This window comes from Haemorhous mexicanus, chromosome 6 (genome assembly GCF_027477595.1).
Source record: "Haemorhous mexicanus isolate bHaeMex1 chromosome 6, bHaeMex1.pri, whole genome shotgun sequence".
Taxonomy (NCBI): domain Eukaryota; kingdom Metazoa; phylum Chordata; class Aves; order Passeriformes; family Fringillidae; genus Haemorhous; species Haemorhous mexicanus.
The window spans coordinates 18,128,696-18,143,122 of NC_082346.1; the positions used below are offsets into that span (position 1 = coordinate 18,128,696).

The 14,427-nt window shown below is 46.7% G+C and overlaps 2 protein-coding genes across 2 annotated transcripts in view; both read right to left on the bottom strand.

The window, feature by feature from the left end:
• Positions 1-779, bottom strand: part of CD81 (CD81 molecule) — a 33,146-nt gene extending 32,367 nt beyond the window's left edge. The window contains exon 1 of the mRNA XM_059849038.1: positions 621-779. Within this exon, the coding sequence (XP_059705021.1) occupies positions 621-686 (66 nt within the window). The 5' untranslated portion in view covers positions 687-779. The remainder of the gene's footprint in view (positions 1-620) is intronic.
• An 8,608-nt stretch (positions 780-9,387) lies between these two features.
• The window catches only part of TSPAN32 (tetraspanin 32), a 36,582-nt gene continuing 31,542 nt past the window's right edge, over positions 9,388-14,427 (bottom strand). The window contains exons 7-8 of the mRNA XM_059849039.1: positions 13,796-13,879; positions 9,388-11,670 (exon numbers count right to left, since the gene is read on the bottom strand). Of these exons, the coding sequence (XP_059705022.1) occupies positions 11,575-11,670; positions 13,796-13,879 (180 nt within the window). The 3' untranslated portion in view covers positions 9,388-11,574. The remainder of the gene's footprint in view (positions 11,671-13,795; positions 13,880-14,427) is intronic.

The window sequence follows — 14,427 nt, forward strand, 5'->3', positions numbered from 1 at the left end:
GGGGCCAGCCCCACACCGCCCGTGTTTGCTGAACGCCCCCTCCTCTGCGGCGGGCGGCACGGCCGGCGCCTCCCCTCCCTCCCTCCGCCTGGCAGCATCCCTGCATCCATCCCTCCCTCCCTTCCTCCCTCCCGCCCTCCTTCCCGGGAGCGCCGCTTTCCCCAGCGCAGACCCGCAGCAAGAGGGGCTGCGGGAGCGCCCCCGGCTCTGCCCCCCACCCCGAAAGGCGCCCATAAACATCTGTAGCGGCTGGACGTGAGCATCTTAAAGGTCTTTTTCCAACCTCAAATCATCCTACGATTCTACCTCTCCCTCTGCATATCTGTTTTAAAAAATGTACATAAATAGATATACATGTACAATTACATACATATGCATGTATTAAAATAAAAAAGCAAAGGATGATCAGCCCCTCCGCCCTCAAAAAAAAAAAAAAAAAAAAAAAAGACAAGAAAAATAAGCAGCCCCTAAGGCACATCCCAGACAGCAAGTCTCAATGCTGGGGGGCAAGAAGAAGGCTAAACCCAGGCGCAGGCAGACGGGCCATACTGCAGCCCCCTTATTTAAAGGCTGGGCGGCGGGGGGGACTCAGCCGCCCTTCCCGCCGCCCCTGTGCTCACCCAGAAGATGAAGTTGAAGACGAAAAGGAGGTATTTGATGCACTTGGTGCAGCCTTCCACTCCCATGGCGACGGCTCTCCCAAATCTGTGCTGCCTGGCTGACCGGGGCGGCGGCGGGCACACAAAACCCGCCCCGCGCCCGCCCCCGCGCCCCGCCCCGGAAACGCCTCTGGGACACGCCCTGGACACGCCCCTGGACACGCCCTGGACACGCCCCGGGAAAGGGGGTGGCAGAGGTACCCCCCCCCTTCCCGAAACTGGGGGTCGCTTGCTGTCTCCCCAGTTTTTTCTTCTTTTTTTTCCTTTCCTTTTTTTCCTTTTTCTTCCCCACTTTTTCCAGTTTCTGTTTTTTCCTAACTCCTCTTTTCCTTTTTGCTTTCCCCTCCTTTTTCTATTGTCCGCTTTTTTATTTTTCTTTTTTCTTCGTGTTTTGAATTTTCCCTTCCTTCCTTTCCCCCTTATTTAATTTCCCTTCCCTTCCCTTCCCTTCCCTTCCCTTCCCTTCCCTTCCCTTCCCTTCCCTTCCCTTCCCTTCCCTTCCCTTCCCTTCCCTTCCCTTCCCTTCCCTTCCCTTCCCTTCCCTTCCCTTCCCTTCCCTTCCCTTCCCTTCCCTTCCCTTCCCTTCCCTTCCCTTCCCTTCCCTTCCCTTCCCTTCCCTTCCCTTCCCTTCCCTTCCCTTCCCTTCCCTTCCCTTCCCTTCCCTTCCCTTCCCTTCCCTTCCCTTCCCTTCCCTTCCCTTCCCTTCCCTTCCCTTCCCTTCCCTTCCCTTTTTTCATCATCACTAATTTTTTTTTCTCATCTCTTCCCCCCATTTTTCTTTTTTCCCCATTTTTATATGTGCTCTTGTCTATTTCTTTGTTTTTCCCTTCTTCTTGCCCTCCATGGGCAGCTCACAACAAAATTTCCTACACACAGGTAGGAGCCACCGGGCAGGTGTTGGAGGGCTGTAGGAACCTCCCAAACCTGACCACCATCCCTTAAAACTCGCTGCCACCTCCTAAATATCACCAGGCAGCCTGGGGTGCAGGGAGAAACCTCTGTGAATAGGTTGCAGGAGGTTTTGTATTTCTGTACAGGAAAGTTTGAGGGTGCATTCATGAGGGGATTTCCCTCTACCCCTCAAAAGAAAAGAGCTAAGGTCTTTTGCATTAAAACTATCTGTTTGAAATTCAGAGAAGTGTTTCCTGATGTCCTCTCCTTATTTGATCTCTAAATCTGCTCTGGTGAACAGGTTTTGTTTAAGCTTGTGGCTTCAGTACTGCAAGCAATTGCATCAAGTTCAGTAGAATCACTCAGGATGTTTTTCTTTGGTCACTGGGTAACAAGAGCATCAGGGGGGCATCAGGGCTGCCCACCAAAGAGAGTCCCCCCTTTTTTCTTCTTTCTTTATTCCTTTTTTTTCATTTTCCTTCCCCACTTTTCCCATTTCTTTTTTTTTAATCTTTTTTTTCCCATTTTTCCCCAAGAAAAGCAAATTTAACAAAAAAAGAAAAGGGTCCCACATATCAACAGGCTTGGGAATTTTAGTTAAACCCCTCCCCTCTCAAAGCTACCAGTAGATGCAGGATGAAATTTCCCAAGCTTTCAGCTGAGACCCACTTTGGCCCACTCGTTCATCCTTAGAAATATAAATTGCTCTCACCCTGTGTTATGCTTCCAGGAAGCTCATTCACTTCTCCAGGAGCAGGGTGGTAAGTCACACAACCAGAGCACAGGAGGATGCCTGGAAAAGGCATCACTGAGCAGCTCCAGCCAAGGTCAGCACCTCACGGAGCTAAATATGAACCTGGCACCCGCCCACAGCGTTGTGTGGGGAAACCTGCCCTCTTCCTGCCTGGGCACTTCCCTCTACTGAAGGATGTAAGGGAGCAGCGTCTGAGCCAAGTATTTGCACACTCTGATAAGAGTCTTCCCAGCCACACATCCCTTGGTCAGAAATGAGCTGTTAGCTATCACACATTTCCTACACATCTATGTAGAAATCAAGTCAGCTTCTTCCAAAATCATCCCATTGCCCTCAGGGCTCGGGTCCAGGGCTTTGTCACGTTCACCAAAACTTTCTGTGTCCCTCAGTCACAGCCCATGCCCTACATGGCAGCACGGACCAGGAATGAATAGAAGCTGGCTCCATTCCCTAATTACTTATGCTGAGTATGTCCCTGATTGTGGGCTTGCCATGGATTCATAACCCCTTTGTCTCTAAGCCACATTCACTCATCCAGACTTACCAACAAAGCTGGAGGTTCACCAGGCTATTTATGCATGTAACTGCTGTCCTGAATTATCAGCCTGACCCATCTGGTCACGGCAATAGCTGTAATCCTGTGTGGCTCCTGCTCATCAGTCCAAATGATAACGGCAGGATCCCAGAGCTGCTCACTTGCTCCAGCACAGTGTCCCACAGTGATGTCTTCTTTTCTGCACCTCCGTCCTTTACAGCTATAAATAGTAACACACCCCCACCCCCCCAAAAAAAAAAAAAGAGAAGAAAAGAAAAGAAAAGAAAAGAAAAGAAAAGAAAAGAAAAGAAAAGAAAAGAAAAGAAAAGAAAAGAAAAGAAAAGAAAAGAAAAGAAAAGAAAAGAAAAGAAAGAAAAGAGAAAAGAGAAAAGAAAAGAGAAAAGAAAAGAAAACAGGAGACTGTTTGAACCAAGAAGCCTCTCATGCACTTAGGCAGCAGCTCCCAGAAAAACTCTCAGAGATGCTGCTTGGAGAGTCTGTGAGTGGGACAGGAAGGAACCAGCAGAAGTAAGGCCTTCAGCAGCAGCAGCCCCACCACCTATGAGGGAAAATGACTCTCAAATCAACTTTTGTGCACTGGAGAGCAATGCAATCACTGCCCTAAGACTGGCATTGAAACTGCTTCCAGGGAGCTTAGGATTGCTTTTTTTTGTGTGTGTTGTTTTTATCCCCCCCCACTGTAGCTTTTCTTTTCTTGCTTTCTGCCCTTTTTTCCTCCTATGTTGGGGAGTGAAGGAAAATGGAAAACAAGAAATAAACTTTTTTGTATTCTCCAAAAATTGTATTAGGCAACGATTTGGTTTGGAGCCAACAGAGTTCTGTTTCTGGAAGCTTCCTTAGGGTTCTGTGTTGCTCAGGGACAGCTGTGGCAGGGGCACAGTCCCACCATCTCCTACAACAAGAAGCTCCCAGTTACACCCTAAAGCCTACTGAGTTTAAACTGGCCATGCCAAGAGTCTTCTCCAAAAGTTGGAAGTCGAAAAATATTTCAAGCTTTGTCTTTTCTTGTTGTTGTTATTTTAAGCAGCTCACCTGGGTATATTTGAAAACTTTGGCCTTTAGGTACCAGAAGAAAAATGCCATCACCATAGCAGTGACAAGATAACAGACACTGTTTCGCAGGACTATGTGTGATTTCAGGTGTTGTACACTCATTTCTCATGTTTCATACTCATTTCTCATACTGCATTACGTGCTGTACAGTCTATAAAGTACCACAACTACCTTTTCAAGGCTCTCAGTGGCTTTACCAGCTCTTTTTAAATAAGTAAAGCTAATTTGCAAAAATTCAGTTCATGTCTGGGTGTCACATGCCAGTACTGAGTGTGAGTGCTATGAATAGGGCTGATGACTTCCCTCTTCAAGAGGAAAATCTGGTTCAAGTGCTCAGGGCTTGAAGTCCTTCACAGAGCAGCCAGCTGCAGGCAGGGCTGTGAAGAAGCTACCTACCACCCCCCAAGCCTTTCATCCCTGAAAGAAAAAAAAAACAAAACCAAAACCAACCTCTAAAAATGTTTTTTAAAAAAATCCCCCAAATGCCAAATTAAAAAAATAAACCCATCCCCAAGGGGCTGTTTGAATGTGCTTCTGCAATTGGGTTTGCAGGCAGAGTGAAGCAGCTGAGAGGGGAGGCACTTGCAGTGGTTTTTTCTGTCTGTTTGGCTTGGTTGTTGGGGTTTTTTGTGAACCTGTTTATAAAAGCCTGTGGGTTTTGGCACCTCGGGGTGTGACTCACCAGGGTCCTTTAGAGCAGATGCTGCCTCCCAGTCCCAGTTTAGCAGAACATCCCTCACCAGCAGGACTCAGCAAACACAACCCCTGGGGCTTTCAGCCTGATTATCCCACAGAGGTGCCCACCTGCCTTCCAGCAGCTTCCCCTTAAAACCCCTATTGTTTTATAAAAAGTGGGGGAGGGGGATGAGGGGAGAGGACAGACACCCTGCTCTTCCACGGGCCTGAAGAGCTGGCAACCAGGACATGAACTGATGACCATCAAGTCAGGCTCTAAACACCTACTGAAGGTCTCCGGGAGATCCAAGAGAGCAGAGGGGAATCCCTTATCCACAGGATGGCTGCTGATGTCATACTCTGGCTGCATGCTTTGGGCTTGCATGGCAATCCCCCTGCCCTCCTCAGCCAGCTCAAAACTGATGGATAAACCATGGGAATAAAATGCACATCATTTTGCTGGTGAGGTCCTAGTTAGCTTTTAACCACCACTTCTAATTTTTATTGCAAAATACTACAGAAATAGCTGAGTTTTCAATTTACCTCTGATGGTAAAAAAACAAACAAACAAAGAAAAAAAACCAACAAAAAACCAGCAGCATTACCAAAGATCTTTAAATAGGACGTTTTGGAGATGCATGATAAGAAACTCAGAAATTCATTCTGTGGGAGGTTAACAGTCCCAGAGCACTCGGGGTAACTTCCTTGCCGGCCAACACCCCACAATGCTGTTTTTCAAGGAAGAGACTTGAGCAAAGGCAAGCTGTAGTGCATGCACTGGCCTCTGGAGCTCCATCACCTCAGTAGAGACCTGTCTACACCCCTGGGGAGCCAGCCAACACCTTCATTTTGAATAGAGAAAAAACAATATGAGAGATCTGATCCCCAAGTCTAAGGGGACATTTTCAGAATACCTTTTCTGTGCCCCAGCAGCAGAGGATGGTGCCTGCTAATCCAAAAACCCCCATGCCCATCTCTATAAGCTGAGTCAAAGCTCTGTGACAGTGCAGGGGGTTGCACTTGCCTTGCAGCCTCAGGGGAGAGGGATGCAGCAAGCAGAGACCTGTAGCTGAGCCTGAACTTTCTGTTTCTAATAAACTCAATAAATGGTTCCCATCTGCCTGACCTGTCTCTCTGCCATCTTTAAATATTTATATCAATGTATCTATGGTGATAGGTCAGGTTATATAAGTGGTGGGGGAAGGACAGCATCAGCTCCTGCTGCAGCTCCAGCCGAGGGAGTGAAAACCCAGGCGGGCTTCCTATCCAAGCAGAAGCTTTCTCTTAGCTCATGAGCCCAGAAAGTGAACATTCATTTTTCTCAGGGCATCAGAGAAGACTGAGTCACAGCTGGGCTGAGCTGTGCTTTGGGAGGTGCCAGAGCCCAGCCCTTCAATGCAGAAAGCTCTTATTGTATAATCAATGTATAATTCATTAGTAGGTGAATAAAGACTGGAATAGTTCATTGCTGATGTAACAGGGCTAAAAAGAAACCAAGCACGCCCGTGAGCAAGCTGCTGCACACAGGGGTTAAACAATAGCACTCAGTGATGCTGAGGGGAGATGGGGGATTCTGTTTTGGGATAATATAAACAACCCAGCTAGCTGATTGCCAGTGACTCCAGGGTGAGCAACACAGGGATATGCATCTTCCTCCAAGAAATGCTGGGAAGGACCTTTCTTCTTTGCTTGCTGGAGTCTAAGGGAATAGCAACTGGAAGACAGCAGGGATTTAGCTGTTATTGGGCACCTCCAGGCTTGTCTGAACATATTTCTCCCAATATGTGCCACTTCCTTGCAAGCTGAACATCTACCACATATATCCCTTCCAGATACAGAGGTGGATTTTTCCCCTTGACCCTCCTATCAGGGGTAGAATGCAGGTTGCCTCCATGTATAAATCTGTTTGAGGGACCCCCAAATGCCAGGTGATGAAGGTAGCAGTAGCTTTGTGCTGGGGGTGAGAGGGATGGCATGGCGGGGAGTGAAGTGGGTTCACCAGAAGGTCTGCAGTCAGTTATGGGTTTGATAGCTCTGGACAAAAGCTGCAAAATACACACACAGCCTGTGTTTTTCCAAAACAGCCTCCAAGATTTCTCCAGAGCTCTCCCTCTTCACCCCCAGGTTCTTCCCTCTGTACCACACATTGTTATATCTCTCAGTGGACAGGTTTGATTCTTGCTGCCAGTTGCTCCTTCTCCCAGAAGAACTACTACACAGTTAAGAAATAGATCACTTTTCTCCCCAGCTGCATTTTACCAACAGAGAGAGCTGCAATGACACTTCATGTGAAAGCTGCAGGATGTGTGTGATCTAACTGTGTATTCACAGCAGCTTCTGACTTCAACTACTTTCAGCTGTGCTGGCCAAGATCTGTGTGGGGCATCTTCCACCTCTGGCTGCGTTTCTAGAGGAGAATTATAGGCAGCTGCTTTTCCAAACACATTATTTCTGCACCTGGTTAGAAAAACATGTGTCTATCAACTATTACTTCCAAAAATATTTTGTGTGTCTGCAGCTTATAAACACAGCTTTACCTTGGCAGGAGTTGGCTTGCTTACACTCCAGCACTGCAAGGGTCCACCCAGATTTGCCAGCTTCTAAGGCCTTGCAAGGACTTGCTCAGCAGTGTCTTCTCTAGGAGCATGCTGCAGGCATCAATCCAAGCTGCATAGTGAAGGGGCTGCTGCATGAGGAAGTTGTATTTCAAGGATAGTAGGAACTCTCAAACACATGGTCAAAAGGGCAGGAAATAGCAAATTGGTTTGGAGTCAAGACAGAACACCACAAGGTTGAAAGATTCTCACTCTCCTCACCACCAAATCTCTGCTGAGAGTTACTATATAATTTAACCAGTGCTTTCCACAAGTGCTCTAAGCATCATCCACTGCCAGCAGAGTGAGTGGAAAAGCTGGAGAAGCTCCTCTGGCTCATAAGCAAGCTGTGGTCAGTCCAGCCACGAGCACATGGTGGAGACCCATGTAGGGTCTCTATGGAATTTAATGCCCCTGTTGGCAGAGCAGTGCCTGAGCAGTGCAGGGGCAGTGAAAGGTGGAGAGCAGCACAAAAGGTGCTTGCTGCTCCTATGGGCTGATGATGCCCAGCCCCATAGGCTTATAGGTAGCCCCAAAGGTGGCCACACAGGCCACAGCAACCTGGCCTTATGCTGGTCCGTCTTCCTGTTCCTCAGATAGAGCTGGGAGCTTGTCTAAAGTAAAAGGAAAAAAGTAACTCTTGAGCAGAAGCTAATTCATGCTCAGAGAGAGGCAGACTGCAAGTGCCCAGATGATCTTAGTGGAAATAACTGATAATTGCTGCAACTTAATTGACAAGTAGCTGGAGCCAATTCACACCTAAATATTTAACTTTGCAGCTTTGGTCTGAAAATTCCATTTTTTTTTTCTCCCACATATGCCTACATAAATAGGATTTCTTTCCTAGCCGAGTGTGAGTGTTGACATGCTTATAACAAACAGCTTCCTCTAGAGCAAGCCCCAGGAAGGCTCACTGCTCTGCAGGTGTTTCCTTGTCTGGCTGCTGGCTTGCATCCCCAGTGCTCAGCTCCATGCTCTTCTCCCAACAAAATCTCTCTCTCACTCTTCTCAACACTGTGTAATCTTGGCATCACTTATCAGTAAGTTCCTGGGGTTTTGCCCTGGTCACACTAGAGCTGTAATTTGCCCCCAGCCAGCAGAAAAATAGGGACTAGTAAGTGCAAAAACGTTCATTGTAGGACAGGGATTGTTTTGTTGGCAGAGGTGTAAAAACACTGTTTAACACTCACCCACCCCGCAGGTTCCATCCAGCCATCCCTCGGTGCTGCCACTTCTACAACTGTGAACAAAACGTTAACACTGCACATTTCTGTAGCAGGCTTCTAAAAATCAAGGAGCTGAAGGTATCTGCATTTCTGCTTCTGAGAATCACAGCAGGATGCCATCACATCCCTGCTGCTACACACAACACATACTCTGGGAGAAGAGTGTGTCCAACTGGGCATGGCTCTGTCAGCTCCTTGTTGAAGGTGCTGCTCCTTGCAGGGGAGCTCCAGCAGCCAGTGAAATGGGAATAAAGCTCACGAGATGGCCAGTGGCTGGACACACCCTTCTCCCAGAGCTTGTGTTGTGTGTAGTAGCAGGGGGTCCTGCCACCCTGTGATGACATCCCTCTGCAATTTTCAGGAGCAGAAAAGCAGATATCTTCATCATGTATATGGTACTCCTGTCCACAACTATGCCTTTACATTAAAAACTGACCAGGGAAGATGGAGCACCTAAAGCTTCAGCAGTCCTGGTGGTGATGCTTTAACAGAGATTTTTTTATACCCGTCAATGAGGCTTGAGCAGGTAACCCACACTGATGACATTGACTACTCCAATTTGTCCGTGATGTTTTTTGATATGGTAGAATATCAGCAGTTAACTAGCCAATGCAGATCAGTGTGCAAGACCTGACTACCTAATCCTTAAAAAAGTGAAACCATAGACATTTCTTCCATATAAATACTCTGTTCATTACAGCTTAAACATGTCCTTAAGCATTTTTCCTGCCTCTGCTTGCATTACTCCCTGAGAGGTACCAGCCTGGCCCATCAGCTGGCTGAGGCTGATGAGCTGCTCCTTTTCCTCCAAAGGACCAAGGCCATCCTCTCCCTCCAGCACACTGCTGGGACTGGCAAGCACAAGCTGCCTGGGGAGTATCTCTTCCCAGCACTGAAAGAATTACTGAGTCCCCCCATGGTGTAAACCCCCAAGCAATGCAGGCAGCTTCATGCATGGCACAAAAAAGAGGAGGAATGATGGCCTTTTGCAAGAAATTCATCTTTATTGAAGCAACCATGAGTCACATGAGCTGCCAGCTGGCCTGAGGAATAAAAGCAGCAGTAGCCTGACAGTAGCAGCTGGAGCTTACAAGGGAGATTGTCTCTTTCCAGAGATCAATATACATGATGATACATCTACATGTATAAGAGAATACTTCCCCACTAGAAAGTGCATAAGCTGGGAAGTGCATATCATACCCAATTCCCTGCCAGACTGAGGTGTGTTGGTGACTGCCAGAAGGTAGCTTGATTATACACTGGGGCAGTTTGAACTTCATCCTGCTTCCAGTGAAGTCAACAGTGAAGCTCTGCTGGCTCCCAGGGCGTGGAGTGAGAAGTGACATCCCTCCCTCAAGCCTCCACAACACAACTCTTTCCAAAGCAAGGTATTTGCAGCCCAGGTTAAAATGCCAGCCAGGTGCTGTAGGCCGTACTGCTGTTCTTGTTCATGCAGCAGCCCCTGGCAGAGGGCCAGGACTTGTCCTGAACTTCAGCATAGGATTGTCCATGTTTATCTCAGTAAACAATTGCTACTTACAATTTTTCATTGTAAAATGAAAAAACCCACTATGTACAAGAGAAGTGAAAGCTGTTGTTGGTTCAACAGACATTTCACACAGCTGTATAATTTACAGCAGGTGCTACATATATTGCAATGATGGGTTTCAGCTCAGAAGTGGCTCTGTCTCCTCAACAGGAGGGCAAAGCATACCAGGGAGCTGTTGTTTCAGCTAGACTGACAGCCTTTTACAAATTCTGTTTATTATTGATAAAGTGATGTAAAAAGGACGTGGAGTTGGACATTGTATTGTTTGACCTGGCTGGAGATCAGTCCTGGTCTCTTAATAGATTTAAACTTCTGTTTGTGTGTGTAATGTCAAAGTCCTTTTAGCACAGTGGGTTAGCAAAGCCTGATAAACATAGAGCTGGGGCCAAAAGTTACAGAATCACACAATCAGCCAGGTTGGACAAGACCTTGGAGATCACCAAGTTCAACCTATGGCCTAACACCACCTTATCAACTAAACCATGTCACTGAGTGCCACGTCCAGTCTTTTTTAAAACATTTCCAGGATGGTGACTCCACCACCTCCCTGGGCAGCCCATTCCAATGCCCAATCCCTTCTTCTGTGAAGAATTTTTCTCTAACGTCTAGCCTAAGCTTCCCCGGCACAGCTTAAGACTGTGTCCTCTCATCCTGTCACTGGTTGCCTGGAAGAAGAGACCAACCACCACCTGGCTACACCTTCCTTTCAGGAAGTTGGAGAGAGTGATAAGGTCACCCCAAGGCTCCTTTTTTCCAGGTTAAAGAACCCCAGCTCCCTCAGCCACTCTTTGCAGGGCTTGTGTTTTAGACCCCTCACCAGCCTTCTGGCCGGTCTCTGAATGTGTTTGAGTATGTCAACATCCTTCCTAAATTAAGGGGTCCAGAATTAGACACAGGTGTGGCTTAACAAGCCCCTGTGAAATCAATGTGGAATTAAGATTTAGGAGGCTGACTAAATCCTAAGAATTAAAAAAAAAATGTTGTATTGCATTAGCAAGGAGAAATAACAGACATATGTCCTTCTGTTGGTCAGTTGTTTCAAAGCCCATTCACTACTTTCTGACTTTTTGTCCTGATCTCTACCAAAAGCTCTGTAAATTTGGCAACATTTGAAAACGGGAAAATGACCTGACAGTCATTGGATGCCTATGTAGCATCCAGCATGATCAGAAACATGCCCAAAGTTAATCATTGCAAGTGTCCAGGCTGGGAGAGCACATTTTCCATCAGTGGTGACACACTTCCTGTCATTTGTTTACTGATAGTGCAACATTGATCCTGGGCTGCGATCCAAAGCCATCTTCCTAGAAACACTGCATCTTTGGGGGTCACAGGGAAGAAGTGAAGTTTGGTTTAATGCTGTGATTTTTGCTGGGCTTTTCTCTCCATTTGCTTGTAAAGAACTCTTTGTGTCCTTCTTGTGGAGCAACAGCCCATATGATCGAGGGAATGTGCATCTCTGAGCCCAGTAGTAGTGCAGGAAAGGGAAATGTGTGACACATATCCCACCACCTGACCCCATGCAATACCCTCCTAGGGCATTTTGTGGGTGACTTCAGACATCTTCCTGAGCCAAGAGCTGGCTTTGCCTGGTAGGGATGCCCAGGCATCAGCTTTCTACCTCTCTCGCAGGATGTATTTGCCTTTCCGGTACAGGTTGCTGCTGAAGTGGATGGAGAACCAGAGGAATGAAGTTAGGAACATTCCATAAACCTAAAAGGAAATAAATGAGATAGGAGTACAATTAAGTGTGTAACTGATTATGATGCTCCATGTGTGAAAATAAGCAATCATAAATATTGCCTGTTGTCACATTTTGCTGAGGAGAGCTGGTTTTCAGTGAAGTGCTGAACACTATTTCTGACATGAAAGTTTAAAAAAAAAGGCAACACATGGTTAAAACATCTGATTGGAGTTAGCATAGCACAGCTCAAACCTGGCCTCAAGAAATAACATGAAACCAGGAAATTCAGATTTAATTCCTGCCACAGAACATTCCTTTATGCAAACAAACATACCTCTCTCATAATAGTAGTCTTTTGTAAAGATACCATAGGGAGAAAAAACCACAACATCCATGTCTTGTTTGAAGAAAAAACCCCAACAAAACAAACAGACAAACACCTAAACAAACCCAAGCAGTTATAAATGCAGAGGACAGTGTACTTCCTCTCTATTGTGATACTCTGCCTGGTGTATCATCAGGATTAACACAGGCAACATTTCCAAGGTAAGGCTGCTGTGGGAAGGATAATGAGGGCTGTAACAATGGGCTCTTTCTTCAAGTATGCCCTAATGTGCTAATGCCTTTGCTTGCAGCTTGATCTGGGGATGTGTGTGCATTGTTGGCCGAGGGACAGTGACATCAGAGCAGCTACAGCTCTCTTTACGTGCTTCCCTTGCATCCTGCCACCACAATAGCGAACTGCACGGTGAGATTTCCTCTAGCGCAGGCTTCAAAGACAGCTGCCTTATCTGGCTATAGCATCAAGCTGTGAAAAAAGTGTATCTGTTATAAAAGCGCTCCTGCTTTTATCTGAATATAGCTGCAGTGAAATTCTTCCTATACTTGAGAAAAATTGGAAAGTGGCACCAAACATGACTTTATATTTACAGCTTCATAGCAATGCCTGATGGTTTTCCTAATTCACTGCTACAAAATACAAATTGCTTGTTCCTCTGGGTTTTATTTAGATGGAGAAGAATCTTCTAATCCATAAATGTGCTAAGGTGGACACAAGGTATAAAACAATCTCCAAATACACTTTCAATCAAGAAAGGTCATCCCCGCTGAGGAGCAGCATGGAGATATCACATCATGGTGATATCATGCCTTCATGGTGGAGAAAAGAGTCTCCTGGCACATGCTATTTTCTGGTGTGCATCACCACATGTTCACAGTCCTTGTGTACAGGTAATTACAGTGATACACCTCTGCCAAGCAGGGCTGGGGAAACAAGAAGGCTGGTTTTAATTAGTGGCCTGCTCCAGCTCCAAAGAGACCATCCCCATGCAGCCCCTGAGTCCCCTCACCACTGAAAGACATGCTTCTCTTGCAGCATTTAATCTTCTCTTTTGTTCTCCCACAAATTAACTGCAGAGCCTTTCTACACGAGCCATCATCTGAAGATGATTTCACCGCTCTGCATGTTACTCCTTCAAAGACAGAACCTGGGAGCCCAGACAACACACTCTTCCCCTTTCCTTTGCAGCCTGCTTTTTACGAGCCTGTGAGTTACCCACACATTGCCTGAGATGTTCTTCATCAGATTCATATAGTGGTCATTAATAAGATGAGACCTTCCCCTTCTGCACAGCTCTCCAGCTCTACTGCTGGTGCTCAGTAGCTTTCAAGACCTTCCAGCTCTGGCTGCACAAGAAACTTCCCAGCTTGATCTAGAAGGCAGCAAGTTTGCTAAAATATGAAGGCTTTAGTGCATCTCCTTTTCTACCATTGCTGCTGATTCCTACATAATCCACAAGCCCCCAGTGAGGTGACACAGCCTCTCACTCACAGTAGAAGTCACATAGACAACCCTGAATGGATGAAATGCAACTGCTGCTGCATCCTGCTCCCCACTCCCAGATGCCATGCCTTGTTAGGGCACACAGACTGTGCAGCGAGCCTCCTCCTGCAGGAAAACCCCTCCATCCATCAGCCTGTCCAGATTCCTGACCTTTTCCCAATTTCCATGGTGGAGTCCACCACTGCTTGTTTTTCTGCTGCCAGCATCCAAAATCACCCAAAACTCTAGCTTCTGGGGGCTAATTTAAGATACCTTTTCCTCACTGGATTCTGCCTTTCAGGGCCAAAATGTGAAAGGACAGACACTGTTACCGTTAAGCCAATGGCGATGCCCAGGAGTGAGAAGACAAAGTCCATGTGCTTCTTCAGAAAGTCCTGGATCTCTCGCAGGCAGTCCTGGGAAGAGAGAAACAAATACCCCTTGCAGAACAGCAGCAGCTTGGTAGGGGGCCTTATCCCCACAGCAGCACTTCCACAGCCTCAGAGAGAAAAGGAGACAAGAAAGGGGTGCAGCACTGCACAACAGGGCAGTTCTCCCTGCTGCTGCTGCTGCAGCTTGGGAAGACAAACTCTGTGGTACCTTTTCTGTTACTACAACACGCCTACAATTTTATTGGTGCGATGCATTTTGGACTGTGGAGGATGTGTGCTTAAGTGTGGTCAAGCAAAAGCTTTTTTCTTTTCACATACTGAAAAATGGAAAGAAGGAAATGGAAAGATAGAAAAGCAGAGCACACTGTGATGCCAAATGCATTCCCCAAGGTTACTAATGAACAGCTTGATTTTGCGAGGTGCTGCAAGCATTAATATACATTAGCCTTAGACAAAGCAATGGCCCCACAGAAACCCCCGAGGTGTTTGCCAAGATAGTAATTTCAGAAATGCAAGAGCATGCCCTTGATGAAGGGATTTGCAGAACGAGGAAAGAGCATTCAAAGCCAGAA